The sequence below is a fragment of the Saccopteryx bilineata genome, chromosome 4 (genome assembly GCF_036850765.1).
Source record: "Saccopteryx bilineata isolate mSacBil1 chromosome 4, mSacBil1_pri_phased_curated, whole genome shotgun sequence".
NCBI lineage: Eukaryota > Metazoa > Chordata > Mammalia > Chiroptera > Emballonuridae > Saccopteryx > Saccopteryx bilineata.
This window is the reverse complement of record NC_089493.1, coordinates 195,270,130-195,291,585: the sequence shown is the minus strand read 5'-3', so window position 1 is coordinate 195,291,585 and position 21,456 is coordinate 195,270,130. Positions and strand designations below refer to the sequence as shown.

The 21,456-nt window shown below is 44.2% G+C and overlaps 1 protein-coding gene across 1 annotated transcript in view; it reads left to right on the top strand.

Moving 5' to 3' along the window:
- LOC136333758 (radial spoke head 10 homolog B-like) overlaps positions 1–21,456 on the top strand; it is a 52,839-nt gene continuing 31,383 nt past the window's right edge. The window contains exons 1-8 of the mRNA XM_066273361.1: positions 1–139; positions 2,850–3,120; positions 3,959–4,034; positions 5,192–5,260; positions 6,055–6,228; positions 8,355–8,440; positions 9,539–9,659; positions 13,998–14,174. Coding sequence (XP_066129458.1) covers positions 2,864–3,120; positions 3,959–4,034; positions 5,192–5,260; positions 6,055–6,228; positions 8,355–8,440; positions 9,539–9,659; positions 13,998–14,174 — 960 coding nt within the window. The 5' untranslated portion in view covers positions 1–139; positions 2,850–2,863. The remainder of the gene's footprint in view (positions 140–2,849; positions 3,121–3,958; positions 4,035–5,191; positions 5,261–6,054; positions 6,229–8,354; positions 8,441–9,538; positions 9,660–13,997; positions 14,175–21,456) is intronic.

Below are 21,456 nucleotides of genomic sequence, written 5' to 3'. Positions count from 1 at the left end.
GAAACAGACTTGGCCGCCGAGCTGACCGGTCTCAGAGGACCTGAGCAGGTGTGTGACGGACGGACGAGGAGGGGTAGAAAGTGCGGGGACCCCCGGCTCAGAACTCGCGCTCCTTTTGTGCTTCCTCGGGAAAGAACAGGTGCGAGAACACGGTGTCAAGCCAGGGAGAAGAGATGAAACAGAAATTAATGGGAAACACGCCACGAGAAACGGAATCTGCGTTGTAGTTCAGCCTTCCCTGATACGGGACCAGAAAGCCTATGATAAAGGGCCGCCCGAGCTCAGAAGTGAGAGTGGCTTGCTTCCCGAGGACACAGTAATGGGGTGGGGGTGGGGGGCTGAGGCTGAAAGGGGGTTTTGAAGGAGGGAAGAAGCAGTGTAATTGGGAAGCCTAGAGGCGGGGTGGAGCTGGTGGGCGGGGTGTCCAGAGGCAGCCCCCACGCAGTGGGGGGCGGGGAGCACCCTCTGTGGCCTCTGGGCACAGGAGCTAGGATGTTGCCTGGTAATCCAGAACTCGTCAGTGCTCCACCTCCCGTTTTATTTTTTTAAAATTTCTTTCTTTTACGTGGTGGTGAGGGGGGAAAGATAAAGCGAAACATCAGTTTGCTGACCCACCCATTTATGTACTCATTGGCAGTTCCTTGTCTGTGTCCTGACCAGAAATCAAGCCCACAATCTTGGTGTATCGGGTCAATGTTGTAACCAGTTGAGTTACCTGGCCAGGGCTCTGCTCCTGCTTGATGGACTGGGATACTTTCAGTGGGGCCAGTTTTTGAGGACCGTGGATACTATGGCTTTGGAGTCCTGCCCCTCAGCTTGGACCTCAGTACCCTGTTTGTTGTTTGGCATAGGGGCCACTTGGTCAATGGTAGAGCTGTCCTAGAGAGTGGGCAGCCAAGGATTTCAAGTACCGAAACAGGAAAGTGACAAAATGATCACTGCATTATTGATTGTGCGCCCTTTCCCATACTTTAGAAATGTGTGCATCAATTTATTTAATCCATACAAGGAAACAGGTACTGCTGTTCCTATTTGGTGTCTGAAGCAGAAGGACATTAAGTAACTTGCTCAGGAACACACAGCTGGTCGGGGGAACGGGCGGAGCCTGAGTCCAGCTCTGAGCATTTTACTGTGCTGACATACCAGGAGACAGGCTTTTTTTTTGTTTTTTGTTTTGTTTTGTTTGTTTGTTTGTTTGTTTTTTTCTGAAGCTGGAAACAGGGAGAGACAGTCAGACAGACTCCCGCATGCGCCCGACCGGGATCCACCCGGCACGCCCACCATGGGGCGAAGCTCTGCCCACCAGGGGGCGATGCTCTGCCCATGCTGGGCGTCGCCATGTTGCGACCAGAGCCACTCTAGCGCCTGAGGCAGAGGCCACAGAGCCATCCCCAGCGCCCGGGCCATCTTTGCTCCAATGGAGCCTTGGCTGCGGGAGGGGAAGAGAGAGACAGAGAGGAAGGAGCGGCGGAGGGGTGGAGAAGCAAATGGGCGCTTCTCCTGTGTGCCCTGGCCGGGAATCGAACCCGGGTCCTCCGCACGCTAGGCCGACGCTCTACCGCTGAGCCAACCGGCCAGGGCCTGTTTTTTGTTTTTTTCCTGTATTTTTCTGAAGCCGGAAACGAGGAGAGACAGTCAGACAGACTCCCGCATGCGCCCGATCGGGATCCACCCGGCACGCCCACCAGGGGGCGATGCTCTGCCCCTCCGGGGCGTCGCTTTGTTGCGACCAGAGCCACTCCAGCGCCTGAGGCAGAGGCCAAGGAGCCATCCCCAGTGCCCGGGCCATCTTTGCTCCATTGGAGCCTCGGCTGCGGGAGGGGAAGAGAGAGACAGAGAGGAAGGAGAGGGGGAGGGGTGGAGAAGCAGATGGGCGCTTCTCCTGTGTGCCCTGGCCGGGAATCAAACCCAGGACTTCTGCACTCCAGGCCAATGCTCTACCACTGAGCCAACCGGCCAGGGCCAGGAGACAAGCTTTTAAAGTATGGACTGAGCCCTGGCCAGGTGGTTCAGGGAATGAAGCATCATCCCAGTGTACCAAGGTCACGGGTTCGATCCCCGGTCAGGGCATGTACAATAAGCAATCGATGAGTACACAACTAAAGGGAACAACTAAGTGGAACATGAGTTGATGCTTCTCTCTCTTCTTTTCTCTCTCTCTCTCTCTCAATGGGTAACTTTTTTTTTAATTTAAAGAATTTCTTCAAAAAAGTAAATAAGAAATAAAGTATGGACTGACAGCATGCGAGGCCTTAGAGGTTATTTAACCTTAGAGGTTCAGTAGCCATTTTTCTTGGACAGGGTTACCCTTCTTACTAGAACACTATTTGAAAACAAATGGTAGACACATGGTTTCAGTTTAAAGACTTTTAGGAACAACCAGTGCAATATTGAGGCTGTCTGACTCTTATAAACTGGTGATACGTGTTGTAATTTTTCAGGCTTTAGGAGAATGATAATGATATTGGGATGTAAAGCGAAAATTTTAATTGCAAGTGAAACCCTCAAGTCTTTAGAGACGCAATTTTTATTTTTCAGGTAAAACTCTTCGGTGCTTTGAAACAAACAGCTCTCAACCAAAGGAATCATTTGATACTTTAAAATAGATACCATCTGCCTGACCTGTGGTGGCGCAGTGGATAAAGTGTCAACCTGGAAATGCTGAGGTTGCCGGTTCGAAACCCTGGTCTTGCCTGGTCAAGGCACATATGGAGTTGATGCTTCCTGCTCCTCCCCCCTTCACTCTCTCTGTCTCTCTCTCTTCTCTTTCTTTCTCTCTCTCTCTCTCTCTCTCCTTTCTAAAATGGATAAATAAAAACAAAAATTAAAATAGATACCATCCACTTCAGGTCTTCTGAAGGCAATGGAGAAAGAAAAGAAAAAAACAGACAAAAAAGTGGATAAGTCGGCCCGCTCGCCCTCATCTCTCTCAGATAATCCAGAGTTTCCCAAGCAAGATAGCAGTTCTGCTAGACAGGAAACGTCCCCAACCATCGTCCCCTCGTTGGAAGCGCAGCTCAACGAACCGGGATTCCCAAGGGGGTCCAGAGTCGATCAGCAGCAGAATGAAGAGGCCGCTCAATACGAAGAGCCCGTGCTGAACAATCTCATCGTGGAAAGGTTGGGTCTGAATGGGCAGGGCCATCCACGCTCCCTTTTCTACCACGTGGACGCCCTCCATTCTCTCTCCCTGTAGCTTCCTCAACTGCCCCCACCCCCTCAGGTGACTGAGAACCTACGTTGTTAGCACTGTCCCCTCTCCTAGAGCTTGAGGTTCACGTGTCTAACTCCCTACTTACTGGACGTTGTCCACCGGACTTGACCCTCCCTGTGTCCAAAAGCAGAGACTGTGGGGCTTGAAATACGGTGAGCTGGATTTGGGTCAGCTGTAGGACAGAACCCCATCACTGAGTCTTTCTAAGCCTCGGGATCTTAATGAGGGACAATAAGAGAATAACACACTTCAGAAGGTTCCTCTGAGTGTGTCTGTTTCTCCCCCGGACGTTGGCTCCTCCTCTGGTCCCCATTTCTGTAAGAGCACCACCATTTTCTTGTGTTTCTGGGCTTGAGATCGGAGAGCTGCCCTCCTCCTCCTCCCCTGGACCTTTCATATTTCTTTTTTTCTTCCTCTCTCATTAGTCTCTTGCTCTGTGCAGACTCATCACCTCTTGACTTGGCTATTGGACTCACTTCCTAAAGACTTCTCTCCTTCTCATCTCTCTTCCCAAGCCTCCTGTATAGATTTACTTTCCTGTTTACATCACTCTCTGTATTATCTATCTCTGTAACAGAACACCCTAGAACATGACAGGAAGTATCGTCTCATACAGTTTATGGGAGTCAGGAGTCTGGGAGTGTCTGTTGAGTGAATGAATGTGAGATGTGCTTTGTTACCTTAACCCACTGGCACCGAGGTTTACTCATACTATTCATGACCTAGAATTTTACTTCTCTGTAGCTATCAAGGGGAAAAAGTCCGTGGACTATATGAGGGAGAAGGCACTGCAGTCTTCCAAGGCGGTTGTACCTACCGTGTGAGTTATATACATTTGGGGAGTGGGCAGGGAGGAAGGTATGGGGTGGGAGTTATAGGTTTGCATCTTCAGACAAATCCATTGATTCTGCAAAAGAACTTGGAAGTACTTAATGCTGATTTTATTTCGAACCTTGATGACATATTTTAAGGTAAAAACATGGCTCAGTACAACTGAAGTAGTCATCTTATTTTTCTTTTCCTGCTTATTATTTTGTTGTATGAACAACATTAGGATCACTACAGTAATTAATGAAGAGTAAAACCCCAGTACCATCATCCTTTTGCCGTAAATGTTTTTAATTTGCTATGTTCTTTTCATTCCTTGCGTGGATAAATGTATCAGCATTTTTACCTAGGCATGTTCATTTTACAGGAAACATTTTGGATCTTTTGTCACTTATGAATCCTTTGTACTGCTACATGGCTTCCTAGCTTCAGTTTTTGTATTGTGGAAAATACATACGACATAAAATGTATCATTTCAACCATTTGTAAGTGTCCATCCAGTTCAGTGGCGTTGTTGTCCAGCCTTGACCTCTATCCAATTCCGGAACTTTTTCATCATCCCAAACAAACCCTGTACCTGTGAAACACTAACTCCCCACTCCCTCCTCCCTAACAATTGTCTTAAACACTGCATAGTGTTCTGATTCACTATTCACAGCCATCCTAGAGTTGTTGGATACTTTGGGGGTGTTTTCATTTTTTTGTCTTTATTCCTAAGCCTCAAATGAAGATATTCAGTCATTCATTGAGCTTATATGATTGTTATAGGAGCACAAATTTTTGTGGCTGAAGCCATAGATAGGCATGGGTTTTCCTACCCCGATCTGTTTTGTTTTTCTCCTTAACATACAACATGTTCAACTTCCTGTGTCACAACCACTCTCTACGACCGACGCAGAGGCAGACTGAATTCAGGCTCCTGGTTAACCAAGGTGCAGGAATGGGACCGCCTGGGGTCCGTTGTAGGGCACTCACAGGATGAGTGCCAGCGCCGTGCCAGCTCGAAGGCGGGCCCGGCAGCCGTTGCTGAACCCGTGGACAGCCACATTCGTGGGTGTGAGTGAGGAGGAGAGGCTGACGCTGTGTGCAGCAGCTGTCACGTGAAATCCGTGACTGGTCCCAAGAGCGTGTCTTTGTTCTGTTTTGAAGGGTATGTTTTCAGAAGGACTCTTGCATGGACAAGGCACCTACATTTGGGCCAATGGATTGAAATATGAGGTAAAGCATATAACACGTTATAGTTCTCCCCTGTAATTATGAGATTGAAGGGTCAGGTTCCCACAATTAAACATACTATTTTCCTAAAAGTGATTCAGCACATGGGTTAAAGAAATGCACAGAACCAAAGAATAACAGGTGAAAAGTTATTCGTTATGGTCGGGGACCCTCTGATGTTCCTGTTAGCGGCGTCATAGGTATGTTCTGGAGGGCTCTGTGTTCTGTGCACGGAACAGCACACCTGCCTGTACTGGGCCTCTCCTACTTTTTACAGGTAGCTCATTATACACTCTTTTCTGTGCCTGCATTTTGAGCGATCAAGCCATAGCCATTCATGCGGCTCTACCTGTTTTTCCTGGCTGCTGTGTTCCGCTCTGTGGACTTCACTTAACCTGTCTTGCTGGGTTGAGGAAATATGTGTTTAACTAGATGGCTAGAAATGAACTGCCCCCCGAGAGAGGGCACAGACGTCACCTTCCACTCACAGCCTCCTTCGGGGTGGGTTCCAAGAAGTCCCAAGTTCCCAAGGCCAGGTGTCACCAGCTTGCTGCTCGGAGCACAGTGTGCACACAGCCTACCAGATATTTTTTTTCTACCTGGGCTTCTCGCCAGTGGAGGGATCCGGTGAGGGAGGGTGGGGTATGTAGAGAAGGAAGGAGGAGGGTGGTTGCTGGGGGGGAGGGTATTCGGGGGGGTGCGCGGGAGGAGAGACAGGTACAGTGTCGGTAGTCAAGAACGCGTCTCATACGTCCCACTGCCTTCTTTCTGTCACTCTTGTGGCCATTTTGCCTCAGGGGGAGTTTGTGAAGAACGTCCCCATGAACTATGGCATGTACACATGGCCCGATGGCAGCACCTACGAAGGAGAAGTGGTCAACGGCATGAGGAACGGAGTTGGTATCTTCAAGTTCAGCACCCGGCCCGTGTCCTATGTCGGCCTCTGGTGCTGCGGCACGAGACACGGGAAGGTGGGTATGGCAACCACATGCCAGTCACCTGTGCATCGACTGTTCCCACATGGAGGGCGGGAAGTGGGGGCTGTGAAGATCTAGCCACTTTGGGTTTATTTGTATTTATTTATGTAAGTGACAGGAGGGGACATAGTGAGACAGCCTCCTGCATGCTCCCCGACTGGGATCCACTGGCAACCCCCATCTGGGGCTGATGTCCTACCCAGCGGGGGCCATGCTCGCAACCGAGCTATTTTTAGTGCCTGAAGCTGATGTAGTCAGACCAACCAAGCTATCCTCAGTGCCCGGGGCCATGCTCTAACCAATCGAGCCACTGGCTGTGGGAGGGGAAGAGGGAGAGAAGGGGGAGAGAAGCAGATGATCACTTCTCCTGTGTGCCCTGACTGGAGTCGAACCCAAGAAATCCATCTGCCAGGCCGGGGCTCCACCAGCCAGGTCCACTTTTTGTTTATTGAGGTGAAATTCACATGACATGAAATTAACCATTTTAGAGTGAGCAGTTCAGTGGCATTTGGTGCATTCTCAATGTTGTACAAACACAACCTCTATTTTGTCCCAAAACATTTCACCACTCCAGAATAAACCCCATATCTATTAGGTAGTTCCTCCATAAACCCCCACCCCCGAACAATTTGCCTTCTGTCTCCTATGGGTTTACCTGTTCTGGACATTTCATATGAAACAGAATCATACAATATATGACCTTTCACTTAACATCATGTTTTTGAAGTTCATCCATAATGTAGGTAGTTCATTCCTTTTTACAGGTGAATAATATTCCAAGGTGTGGCTGTACTGCATTCTGTTTGTCCATTCACCCACTGCTGCACATTTGGGCTATTTCCATCTTTTGGCTACAGTGAAAGTGCTGTTATGAATGTCTGCAAGGATTCATTTGAGGACTTGTTTTTAGACCTTTTGGGTATATGTCTAGGCGTGAAATCACTAGGTCACATGGTATCTTGATACTTAATTTTTTTTTAATTTTTTTATTCATTTTTAGAGAGGAGAGAGAGAGACAGAGAGGGAGAGGAGAGAGAGACAGAGAGAAGGGGGGAGGAGCTGGAAGCATCAACTCCCATATATGCCTTGACCAGGCAAGCCCAGGGTTTCGAACCGGCGACCTCAGCATTTCCAGGTCAACGCTTTATCCACTGCGCCACCACAAGTCAGGCTTGATACTTAATTTGAAGAACCACCAAACTGTTTCCCCACAGTGGCTTCACCATTTACATTCTCACCATTGTGTAAGTTATATTCGCTTTTAAGCAAGGTGGTTGTTTTTGATAGCATCGTGTGCTTTTGTATGGGATGATAATATACTGTAGCAATGTTTTTGTTTTTTTTGTTTGTTTGTTTGTTTCTTTCTGAAGCTGGAAACAGGGAGGCAATCAGACAAACTCCTGCATGTGCCTGACTGGGATCCACCCGGCACGCCCACCAGGGGGCGATGCTCTGTCACGACCAGAGCCACTCCAGCGCCTGGGGCAGAGGCTAAGGAGCCATTCCCAGTGCCTGGGCCATCTTTTGCTCCAATGGAGCCTCGGCTGCAGGAGGGGAAGAGAGAGATAGAGAGGAAGGAGAGGGGGAGGGATGGAGAAGCAGATGGGCGCTTCTCCTGTGTGCCCTGGCCAGGAATTGAACCCGGGTCCCCCGCACGCCAGGCCGACGCTCTACCACGGAGCCAACCAGCCAGGGCCTGTAGCAATGTTTTTAGAAGGTGTCACAAGAGCCCTGGCTGAATAGCTCTGTTGGTTTTATTGTCACCATATAACTGAAGGTCGTTCATTATATTTGTAACTATTTGATTAATAGTTACAAATATAACAAACATACTGAACCTAATGAATGCAGTTGATGATCCATGCCCTCCTCTGGCACTTTGTCATTAAGGAGTAGTTGATTTGTGATATTATCTCTTTCTCCCTTGTTGTATACTTTACCATGTTCTTGATTTGCAAAATAGAAACATAACATGGATGATATATCTTGCCTAAGTGTGATGTTTGACTTCTGCATAGTTGAGGCTTCTTAAATTCATATAATATAATTTTAGCTTTACCTTTTAAAAAAAAGTTTGTTTTACATGGTTTGATGTTTTTTAATAATATTATTTATTTTAGGGTGCCATATATTACAATCAAGAGGGTACCTCTTGGTACGAGGGAACTTGGTTTCACAACACCAGAAAGGGCTGGGGGATAAGATGGTAGGTATCTCCACTCCTCGTTTTGGGTGTGGGGGCTTAAACGGTGTTCTCTTCGGCTACTTAAAGATAAGGTGCAGAAATCACAGAGAACACATTGTCTGTATAAGCAGGGTGGGATATTTAAATTAACCCCAAGAAAACCTCCATGGAGATGAACCTATGCTTCAGATAATTTAGAAAACCACCACATTAAATGTCTAATGATACTATTTTACTTTATGATATGTGGAAACTGTCTTTGTTCTTTGTATTCATCATGGATCTCCGTGGTAAGTTTTTCATTTTCTAAAGAATGTTGACACATATGATTGATTTTTTAGATTGCGCTGATAGAATCAAAATACTTGGGGGGCAGACCCTCGCTAGTTAGCTCAGTTAGTTAGAGTGTCACCCCCACATGCTGAGGTTGATTTGATCCCCGGTCAGGTCACATAGAAGAATCAACCAATGAATGCCTAACTAAATAGAACAAGAGATGAATGCTTCTCTCTCTCTGCCTCTGTCTCTGTCTCTCTCCCTTCCCCTCTCTCTAAAAATAAAATTTAAAGAGTACTTAATAAAATATTTGGGGGCAAAAGATTAACTGTTTATAATACTACAGGGAATTATTTTTAAAGATTTAAAATCCTGCCTGACCTGTGGTGGTGCAATGGATATAGCACCTACCTGGAATGTTGAGGTCGCCAGTTCAAACCCCCGGGCTTGCTGGGAAGCAACTATGAGTTGATACTTCCTGCTCCACCCTCTGCCTTTCTCTCTCTCTCTCTCTCTCTCTCTCTCTCTCTCTCTCTCTCTCCCCCCCTTACCTTTCTCTAAAATCAATAAATAAAATATTTTTTTTTAAATCAAAGATTTAAAATCCCTGCTCTTATCCACTTTCCTGCCTTATTAAATGATCAGAAGAAAGTTTAATAAAGTGACTAAGATGGTTTTTTACCGACCGCCGACTTATCCATGGAATTTAAATACAGGGAAGATTGTATGGGCAAGAGAGTTGGATAGCTTCGTGAGAGTTCGGGGAGAACATCTAAAATTCTTAGAGGTTCATGTATCTGAGATTAACTGGCTGTTGTTTTTGTTGTTTGTTTTTGGTCCCAGTTACCCATCTGGAAATACGTATGAAGGTCAGTGGGAGAACAACGTGCGCCACGGGATGGGCACGATGCACTGGCTGACCAGGAACGAAGAGTACAGCGGTCAGTGGGAGAGGGGCATCCAGGTACCCGTTAGCTGGCCGTGGCAGCGTGTTCCCGGAGGCAGGCCCTGTGCAGACCCGCAGCGCATGTCACTTGATACGGTGTCCTGTGGTCATCTGAAATTCAAGCTCTGCTAAATTCGGACACTCAACTTATGATTTACTGGTCAAAACCAGACTTTTATTTTTATTTTTTATTTATGTATGTATTTTTTTTTTCAGAGACAGAGAGTGAGTCAGAAAGAGGGATAGACAGAGACAGACAGACAGGAACGGAGAGAGATGAGAAGCATCAATCATTAGTTTTTCGTTGCGTGTTGCAACACCTTAGTTGTTCATAGATTGCTTTCTCATATGTGCCTTGACCGCGGGCCTTCAGCAGACTGAGTAACCCCTTGCTGGAGCCAGCGACCTTGGGTCCAAGCTGGTGAGCTTTTGCTCAAACCAGATGAGCCCGCGCTCAAGCTGGAGACCTCAGGGTCTCGAACCTGGGCCCTCTGCATCCCAGTCCAACGCTCCATCCACTGCGCCACCGCCTGGTCAGGCGACTTTTTTTTTTTTTTAGTGCTGTTTTATTACTTACTTTTCTCTAAAGGTCTTTCACACAAGCCAGGTTCTGCTATTGGCGAATCCACCATGCCTATGTTACCTATAAAGATGGAGACCATTATTTATGAATTAGAAGCTTGTACTTCCTGCACAGAAAAGAAAAGTTGTATGTGGTTAATTTTATATAGTTTATATAGCTAGGATTTTCTGTATTTTTTTTAGATTTAATTTATTCATTTTTTATTTTTTTATTTTTTTTGTATTTTTCTGAAGCTGGAAATGGGGAGAGACAGTCAGACAGACTCCCGCACGCACCCCACCAGGATCCACCCGGCACGCCCACCAGGGGCGAAGCTCTGCCCACCAGGGGGCGACGCTCTGCCTCTCCGGGGCGTTGCCCTGCTGCCACCACAGCCACTCTAGCGCCTGGGGCAGAGGCCAAGGAGCTATCCCCAGCGCCCGGCCATCTCCGCCCAACGGAGCCTAGGCTGCGAGAGGGGAAGAGAGAGACAGGAAGGAGGGGGGGGGGTGGAGAAGCAAATGGCGCTTCTCCTATGTGCCCTGGCTGGGAATCGAACCCGGGTCCCCCGCACGCCAGGCTGACGCTCTACCACTGAGCCAACCGGCCAGGGCCAATTTATTCATTTTTAGAGAGAGAGAGAGAGATAAGGATGGAGGAGCAAGAAGCATCAGCTCTCATATATGCCTTGACCGGGCAAGCCCAGAGCTTCAAACCGGTGACCTCAGCATTCCCAGATTAACGCTTTATCCACGGTGCCACCACAGGTCAGGCAATATAGCTAGGATTTTCTTTTTCTTTTTTTTTTTTCTTTTGCATTTTTCTGAAGCAGGAAACAGGGAGAGACAGTCAGATAGACTCCCGCATGCGCCTGACCGGGATCCACCCGGCACGCCCACCAGGGGGCGACGCTCTGTCCATCCTGGGCGTCGCCATGTTGCAACCAGAGCCACTCCAATGCCTGAGGCAGAAGCCACAGAGCCATCCCCAGCGCCCGGGCCATCTTTGCTCCAATGGAGCCTTGGCTGCGGGAGGGGAAGAGAGAGAGACAGAGAGGAAGGCACGGCGGAGGGGTGGAGAAGCAAATGGGCGCTTCTCCTGTGTGCTCTGGCTGGGAATCGAACCCGGGTCCTCCGCACGCTAGGCCGACGCTCTACCGCTGAGCCAACCGGCCAGGGCAGGATTTTCTGATGGTATCTTATATATAATAATCTGGTAACCAGGGAACTTCCTAAACTCAATATAATAGTTCTAGTCACGTTTCTGTAGGTTCCTTGGAATTTTATTTTATTTTATTTTATTTTTATTTATTTATTTAATTCATTTTTAGAGAGGAGAGAGAGGGAGAGAGAGGAGAGACAGAGAGAGAGAAGGGGGGAGGAGCTGGAAGCATCAACTCCCATATGTGCCTTGACCAGGCAAGCCCAGGGTTTCGAACCGGTGACCTCAGCATTTCCAAGTCGACGCTTTATCCACTGCGCCACCACAGGTCAGGCAGGATTTTATTTTATCTAGACATCATATTGTCTATAAATAGTCACCCTTGTATCTTTCTAACCGGTGTGCCATCTATTTTCCCTCTTGCCAGTTGCCCACTGGCTAAGACTGCCAGTGTGATACTGGATAGGAGCGGAGAGAGCAGACATCCCAGTATTGTTCCTGATCTTGGTGGGCAAGAATTATCTTCTGTCAAGTGTGATGTTAGCTGTAGGTTTCCGATAGATGCCCTTTATCAGGTTGAGGGACCTCTCTTTAATTTTTTAATTTGCTTACAGTTTTTTTTTTGTTTGTTTGTTTTTTTTAACACAAATGGATGTTGAATATTGTCTATCTAATGCTTTTTCTGCCTCTAGTCAGATGATCGTGTGGCTTTTCTTCCCTAGCCCGCTGATACGTTGAATAACATTCGTTGATTTTCAAATGTGGAACCAACCTTGCATTCCTGGGGTAAACCAGCTTGGTCATGATGATATTATCCTTTTTTTGTCTTCTGGATTCCTTTCCCTAATGCTTCGCTGGAGAATGTTTATGTCTCTGTTCATGAGGGATATTGATCTTTTAGTGTTCTTTCTTTATAGTATCTTTGTAACCTTTTAGTAATCAGGGTATTGTTGGCCTCCTAACACAAGTCGGAAAGTGTTCTCTTTAGTTTTCTGAAAGTTTGTAGAATTGGTGCTTTCCCTGTCTTAGCTGTTCACGCCAGGGAAGCCTTCTGGGTCTGCAGTTGTCTTTGTGGGAAGATTAACTGTAAATTAACTATGTATTAACTATAAAACATATTTCTTTGGTAAATAGTGTGCTACTCAGGTTCCTCATTTCTTCTTCAGTAAGCTTTGGAGGTTTGTGCTATTGAGGGAATTTGTCCATTTCATATAACTTGTTGAATTTATTGTCATTAAGTTGTTCATAATATTCATTTATTGTTTTTACATATGTAGGATCTATAGGGGTGTTCCCTCTTCTGATACTAGTAAATTGTGCTTTATTTTTTCATTAGTCAATCTAATTTTGATACATTTTGTTTTAATTTTTGTTCTATTCAATATATTTCCTAATTTCCCCATGACTTCCTCTTTAACGCATAAATTATTTTGAAGTATGTTGTTTAATTTTCAAATATTTGAGTGTGTTTTTTTTTCCAGATATCTTTCTATCGTTGATTTTATGGTTTAATTCCACTGTGTTCCGAGAGCATACTTTGTTTGGCTGCATTTCTTTTAAATACGTTGAGGTTCATTGTGTGGCCCAGAATATGGTCTGACTTGGTGAACGTTAGATGTATTTCCACTTTTGCTGAGTGGAGTGCTCTATAAATGTCAGCTATAGATGAATTTGGTTGTTCAGGCCTTCTATATCATTACTCATTTTCTGTCTACTTTTTTCTATCCATTTCTAAGAGTGTCGAAGGGTCCAAATTGTAGATTTGTCTATTTCTCTATTCCGACCTTACAGTTTTTCCTTCATATATTTTGAAGCTCTGACGTTTTAAGTGCATAGACGTTTAGGACTTAGTAGTGGTTACCTCTGGGAAGTGGGATTCAGGAAGGGTCACTTTTTTTTTTATTTTTATCAATCTGTACGCTAAAAATAAGTTAAATGTAAAATAATAGTTAAAATAGTCCGTATCAAGCCAGGCACCTTATAGGCACTGTCTTCAATCTTAATTTTTTTGTATTTTTCTGAAGTTGGAAACTGGGAGGTAGTCAGACAGATTCCCACATGCAGGATCCACCCGGCATGCCCACCAGGGGGCGATGCTCTGCCCATCTGGGGCGTCGCTCTGTTGCAACCAGAGCCATTCTAGTGCCTGAGGCAGAGGCCACAGAGCCATCCTCAGCACCTAGGCCAACTTTGCTCCAGTGGAGCCTTGATTGCGGAGGGGAAGAGAGAGACAGAGAGGAAGGAGAGGAGGAGGGGTAGAGAAGCAGATGGACGCTTCTCTTATGTTCCCTGGCCGGGAATCAAACCCGGGACTCCTACACGCCAGGCCGATGCTCTACCACTGAGCCAACCGGCCAGGGCCGCTGTCTTCAATCTTTACACCCAAACTTCAGGGTAGATGTTATTTCCATTTTCCAGGTGAAAGACAGAGAGGGCCAGAATAACACGCCTTCGGTCAGAAGGCTGTTTAGTCGGGAGCCGAGCTGGAACTGACCCTGATTCTGTGTGGCGCTGCGGGCTGTGCTCGCCTTCAGACGAGCCCTTGTGTTTTATCCACACCTCATTGTCAGTAGGTCCAAATAAAGAGAGGACCTGTTTTGAACATGTCTCATGGAAATTCTCTTTCTTTTCAGAATGGTATAGGAACTCACACATGGTTTCTAAAGAGAGTCCCCAACTCCCAGTATCCTCGGAGAAATGAATACAGAGGGAACTTCGTAAACGGGCGTCGTCACGGCTATGGAAAGTTTTACTATGCCAGTGGGGCCACATACGAGGGAGAATGGGTTGACAATAAGAAACATGGCATGGTGAGTACCAGCCTGTGATGATAACGTTGTCAAGATCATGAAGGCACTTGAAAGACGGAAGAGGCGTGCCATTCTCTAGCTCAGGGGTCCCCAAACTTTTTACACAGGGGGCCAGTTCACTGTCCCTCAGACCGTTGGAGGGCTGGACTATAAAAAAAACTATGAATAAATCTCTATGCACACTGCACATATCTTATTTTAAAGTAAAAAAACAAAATGGGAACAAATACAATATATATATATTTTTTTATTTATTTATTTTACAGAGACAGAGAGTGAGTCAGAGAGAGGGATGGACAGGGACAGACAGACAGGAACGAAGAGAGATGAGAAGCATCAATTATTAGTTTTTCATTGCGCGTTGCGACACCTTAGTTGTTCATTCATTGCTTTCTCATATGTGCCTTGACCAGGGGCCTTCAGCAGACTGAGTAACCCCTTGCTGGAGCCAGCGACCTTGGGTTCAAGCTGGTGGGCTTTTGCTCAAACCAGATGAGCCCGCGCTCAAGCTGGCAACATTGGGGTCTCGAACCTGGGTCCTCTGCATCCCAGTCCGACGCTCTATCCACTGCGTCACCGCCTGGTTAGGCCAATATTTAAAATAAAGAACAAGTAAATTTAAATCAACAAACTGACCAGTATTTCAATGGGAACTATGGGCCTGCTTTTGGCTAATGAGATGGTCAATGCCTGGTTCCATATTTGTCACTGCTAGCTGTAACAAGTGATATGATGCGCATCCGGAGCCGTGACGCGTGCATCCCGCGTCACCGGAAGTAGTACTGTACGTGAGCAACGCCGCGCTTTGCAGCGCCACCACATATAGTACTCCAGGAGCACAGGATGCGGACCACCAATGGAAGAGGTGCCCCTTCCAGAAGTGTGGCGGGGGCCGGATAAATGGCCTCAGGAGGACACATGCAGCCGCGGGCCGTAGTTTGGCGACCCCTGCTCTAGCTAGTCAAGTGCATTATCTGTTCTGCATGGGATCACTTCCTACCTTGTTAAGACAATTACATGAACTTTATAAATAACTACCAACATATCATCAACTTCCTGTACATTGAGAAATGATGTAATACGTTTGTGTTATATGTGTACATCTGTTTGAGGGTGATTTTAGTGGCAAGTAAAAGAAAATCTACCTTAGTCCTCTAGGAGTTATAAAAAAAAGGTGGGCCTCTCTGTGTTGGTGTGATTCAGCAACCCCGTGATGTCAGGGTTCCCCCCATCCATCCAGATGTCTCCTGCTGTGTCAGCCCCACCCTTACGCTGCCCTCCCCTCATCATGGCCAGATGGCCGCTGAGGTGCCCGACTTCACGTCCATGAACCACACTGAGTGGGAAAAGCAGAAATTGTTTTTCAAGAAGCTTGCCACAGATAATTAAAAAATTAATTAATTAATTAAAAATAAATAGTAAAGGGGGGAGAGAAGATGGCAGCGGAGTAGGCGGATGCACAGACACCCAGCTCTCAACACCAAACTGGAATACAAATCAATTTAGAAAAAATCAGCATGAAAAACCAACACTGAACTGCAAAAACAGCTCTCAAAAAATAAGGAGCAAAGAGGAAGCCACAATAATCCTGGTAAGGAGTGCCTGAATCTCCTCTGCTTACAGGAAGGGAAGGAGGGGGGTGAGGCTGAGAGCCCAGAGAGGATTTCACAGAGGAAAAAGAGCAGAAACTACTGCTCACAGCCACTTACCTGGCGACCAGGGAGCAAGGTGGGTTGAAAAGACCAGCTTATCTCCCAAGTGGAAAAGACAGGGAGAGGGACAGACTGTGAGGGGCTAAGGTATGCAAGAAACAAAATAAACAAGCTGACTCATTCGTGCTGGAGGCGGCCATAGCTGGGGGAGGGACTGAACCTTTCACAAAACAGAGCTGAAGTGCTTCTGGATCAGAGATCTCCGGACATCTATCCAGCTCCAATCAGCACAACAAGACACAGCTGAAAACAAGAAGTGGGGAGGAGGGGCAGTAACTCAGGTCTCCATGGAGATCTGAGATACACCTCCCCCTACTGAAGCTGAGAGAAAAAACCCTGCCCCCAGTGAGATTAGTTGGAGGAAGAGACCTTCAGCGTCTCAGGTTACACCCACAGCATTCCTGGATACAGTTTCAAGGAAGCCCCCTGCTGAGATCAGTTAACAAGACTATCACCTGTTAAGAAAACAAACAAATCAAGACTTCAAAGCTGCCCAAATCCGAAAGTGGATTACAAATAATAGCTGATACCAACCCACAAAGACCTAAAAATAACACAACTGAAAACTGGAGGCAGACAACACCAAGCCTAGACTCAATCAACTCTACAAATAAAAAAAGAGAAGAAGATGAGAAAACAAAGGAGTGCAATCCAAATGAAACCACAAGAGACACTTTCGAGAGATGAACTGAGTGATATGGAAATAATCAAACTTCCAGATGCGGAGTTCAAAATAATGATTGTAAGGATGCTTAGGGATCTTAGAACAACAATGGAGGGGGAGTTTGAAAACCTAAATAAAGAAATAACAAGTATAAAAAAGAATCAGTTGGAGACGACAAATACAATATCAGAAATAAAGACCACAATGGAAGGAATTAAAAACAGGATAGATAGAGCAGAGGATCGAATCAGCGAGTTAGAAGACAACTGGAATGAAGGCATGAAAGCAGAGAAGAAAAGAGAAAAAAGACTCAAAAAGTCAGAGGAAACTCTTAGAGAGCTCTGTGACAACATGAAGAGAAATAACATCCGCATCATAGGGGTTCCTGAAGAAGAAGAAAAAGAACAAGGGATAGAGACTTTGTTCAATCATATCATAGCTGAAAACTTCCCTAAATTAATGCAAGAGAAACTCTCACAAATCCAAGAAGCACAGAGGACTCCATTAAAGAGAAACACAAAGAAACCTACACCAAGACACATCATAATTAAAATACCAAAGCTAAGCGATAAAGAGAAAATATTAAAAGCTGCAAGAAAAAAAAAAGTTATCACCTACAAAGGAGCCCCCATAAGGATGACATCTGACTTCTCAACAGAAACACTTGAGGCCAGAAGGGAATGGCAAGAAATATTCAAAGTAATGCAGAACAAGAACCTACAACCAAGACTACTTTATCCAGCAAGGCTATCGTTTAAAATTGAAGGAGAAATAAAAAGCTTCCCAGACAAAAAACAACTCAAGGAATTCATTACAACCAAACCAATGCTGCAGGAAATATTAAGGGGCCTGGTGTAAACAGATAAAGTGGGAAAAGAATACAGAAAAAAAAAAAAAAAAAAAAAAAAAAAAAAAAAAGAAAAAGGAATACACCTTTAAAGAAGAAAATGGCAATAAACAACTACATATCAATAATAACCTTAAATGTAAATGGATTAAGTGATCCAATCAAAAGACATAGGGTAGCTGCGTGGATAAGAAAACAGGACCCATACATATGTTGTCTACAAGAGACACACCTTAGAACAAAAGACACACACAGATTGAAGGTAAAAGGATGGAAAAAAATGTTTCATGCAAATGGAAATGAAAAAAAATCTGGGGTAGCAATACTTATATCAGACAAATTGGACTTTAAAACAAAGGATATAGTAAGAGATAAAGAAGGCCACTACAGGCCTGACCTGTGGTGGCGCAGTGGGATAAGGCGTCGACCTGGAACACTGAGGTTGCCGGTTCGAAATCCTGGGCTTACCTGGTCAAGGCACATATGGGAGTTGATGCTTCCTGCTCCTCTCCTTTCTCTCTCTCTCTCTCTCTCTCTCTTTCTCTCTCCCCTCTCTCTAAAAATCAATAAATAAAATATTTAAAAAAAAAAAAAAAAAAAGAAGGCCACTACATAATGATAAAGGGAGTAATCCAACAGGAAGATATAACTATTATAAATATCTATGCACCTAATATAGGAGCACCCAAATATATAAAACAGACTTTGATGGATTTAAAGGGCGAGATCAACAGCAATACTATAATAGTAGGGGATTTCAATACCCCACTAACATCACTAGATAGATCCTCAAGAAAGAAAATTAACAAAGAAACAGCAGACTTATTGGAAACACTAGATCAACTCGATTTAATAGATATCTTCAGAACCTTTCACCCTAAAGCAGCAGAATATACATTCTTTTCAAGTGCTCATGGTACATTCTCTAGGATAGACCACATGTTAGGGCACAAAAGTGCTCTCAACAAATTTAAGAAGACTGAAATCATATCAAGCACTTTCTCCGATCACAACGGCATGAAACTAGAAATGAATCACAGCAGAAAAGCTCAAAAATTCTCAAACACATGGAAACTAAATAGCAGGGTGTTAAATAATGAATGGATTAAGAATGAGATCAAAGAAGAAATAAAGAAATTCCTAGAAACAAATGACAATGAGCATACAACAACTCAAAATTTATGGGACACAGTGAAAGCAGTGCTGAGAGGGAAGTTCATAGCACTACAGGCACACTTTCAGAAGCTAGAAAAAGCTCAAATAAACAACTTAACCCAGCATCTAAAAGATTTAGAAAAAGAACAGCAAGTAAAGCCCAAATGTAGTAGAAGGAAGGAAATAATAAAGATCAGAGCAGAAATAAATGACATAGAGGCTAAAGAAACAATACAGAGGATCAATGAAACTAGGAGCTGGTTCTTTGAAAAGGTAAACAAGATTGATGCACCTTTAAGTAGACTCACCAAGAAAAAGAGAGAGAGGACTCAAATAAATAAAATTAGAAATGAGAGAGGAGAAATAACAACTGACACAACAGAAATACAAAATATTGTAAGAAAATACTATGAAGAACTGTATGCCAAAACACTAGACAACCTAGATGAAATGGACAAATTCCTTGAAACGTACAATCTTCCAAAAATCAATCTGGAAGAATCAGAAAACTTAAACAGACCAATTACACCAAAGGAGATCGAAACAGTTATCAAAAAACTCCCAACAAAGAAAAGTCCGGGGCCCGATGGCTTCACAACGGAATTCTACCAAATATTCAAAGAAGAACTAACTCCTATCCTTCTCAAACTATTTCAAAAAATTCAAGAGGAAGGAAGACTTCCAAACTCCTTTTATGAGGCGAGCATAATTCTGATTCCAAAACCAGGCAAAGACAACACAAAGAAAGAAAATTATAGGCCAATATCTCTGATGAATATAGATGCTAAAATCCTCAACAAAATATTAGCAAACCGGATCCAACAATATATGGAAAAAATCATACACCATGATCAAGTGGGATTTATTCTGGGGAGGCAAGGCTGGTACAATATTCGTAAATCAATCAATGTGATTCATCACATAAACAAAAAGAAGGAGAAAAACCATATGATAATTTCAATAGATGCAGAAAAAGCATTTGATAAAATCCAGCACCCATTCATGATCAAAACTCTCAGCAAAGTGGGAATACAGGGAACATACCTCAACATGATAAAAGCCATCTATGAGAAACCCACAGCCAACATCATACTCAATGGGCAAAAATTAAAAGCAATACCCTTAAGATCAGGAACAAGGCAGGGGTGCCCCCTTTCACCACTCTTATTTAACATAGTCCTGGAAGTCCTAGCCACAGCAATCAGACAAGAAGAAGAAATAAAAGGCATTCAAGTTGGAAAAGAAGAAGTAAAACTATCATTATTTGCAGATGATATGATATTGTATATAGAAAACCCTAAAGTCTCAGTCAAAAAACTACTGGACCTGATAAATAAATTCAGCAAAGTGGCAGGATATAAAATCAATACTCAGAAATCAGAAGCATTTTTATACACCAACAATGAACAGTCAGAAAGAGAAATTAAGGAAACAATCCCCTTCACAATTACAACCAAAAAAATAAAGTACCTAGGAGTAAACTTAACCAAGGAGACTAAAGACTTGTACTCGGAAAATTACAAAACATTGATAAAAGAAATCAAGGAAGATACTAACAAGTGGAAGCATATACCGTGCTCATGGTTAGGAAGAATAAACATCATTAAAATGTCTATATTACCCAAAGCAATTTATAAATTCAATGCAATACCAATTAAAATACCAATGACATACTTCAAAGATATAGAACACATATTCCAAAAATTTATATGGAACCAAAAAAGGACACGAATAGCCTCAGCAATCTTAAAAAAGAAGAATAAAGTGGGAGGTATCACACTTCCTGATATCAAGTTATACTACAAGGCCATTGTACTCAAAACAGCCTGGTACTGGCATAAGAACAGGCATATAGATCAATGGAATAGAACAGAGAACCCAGAAATAAACCCACAGTTCTATGGACAACTGATATTTGACAAAGGAGGTAAGGAAATACAATGGAGTAAAGACAGCCTCTTTAACAAATGGTGTTGGGAAAATTGGACAGCTACCTGCAAAAAAATGAAACTAGATCACCAGCTTACACCACTCACAAAAATAAACTCAAAATGGATAAAAGACTTGAATGTAGGCCGTGAAACCATAAGCATCTTAGAAGAAAACATAGGCAGTAAGCTCTCCGACATCTCTCGGAGCAATATATTTGCTGATTTATCTCCACGGGGAAGTGAAATAAAAGACAGGATAAACAAATGGGACTATATCAAACTAAAAAGCTTTTGCACAGCTAAAGACAAGAACAGAATAAAAAGACAAACTACACAATGGGAGAACATATTTGACAATACGTCTGATAAGGGGTTAATAACCAAAATTTATAAAGAACTTGTAAAACTCAACACCAGGAAGACAAACAACCCAATCCAAAAATGGGCAAAAGAGATGAATAGACACTTCTCCAAAGAGGACATACAGATGGCCAATAGGCATATGAAAAAATGCTCAACATAACTAATCATTAGAGAAATGCAAATTAAAACCACAATGAGATATCACCTTACACCAGTCAGAATGGCGCTTATCAACAAAACAACACAGAATAAGTGCTGGCGAGGATGTGGAGAAAAGGGGACCCTCCTGCACTGCTGGTGGGAATGCAGACTGGTGCAGCCACTGTGGAAAACAGTATGGAGATTCCTCAAAAAACTGAAAATCGAACCGCCTTTTGACCCAGCTATACCACTTTTAGGAATATACCCCAAGGACACCATAGAACGGCTCGAAAAGGAGAAATGCACCCGCATGTTTGTGGCAGCATTGTTCACAATAGCGAAGATCTGGAAACAGCCCAAGTGTCCGTCAGAGGACGAGTGGATTAAAAAACTTTGGTACATATATACTATGGAATACTACTCAGCCATAAGAAATGATGACATCGGATCATTTACAATAACATGGATG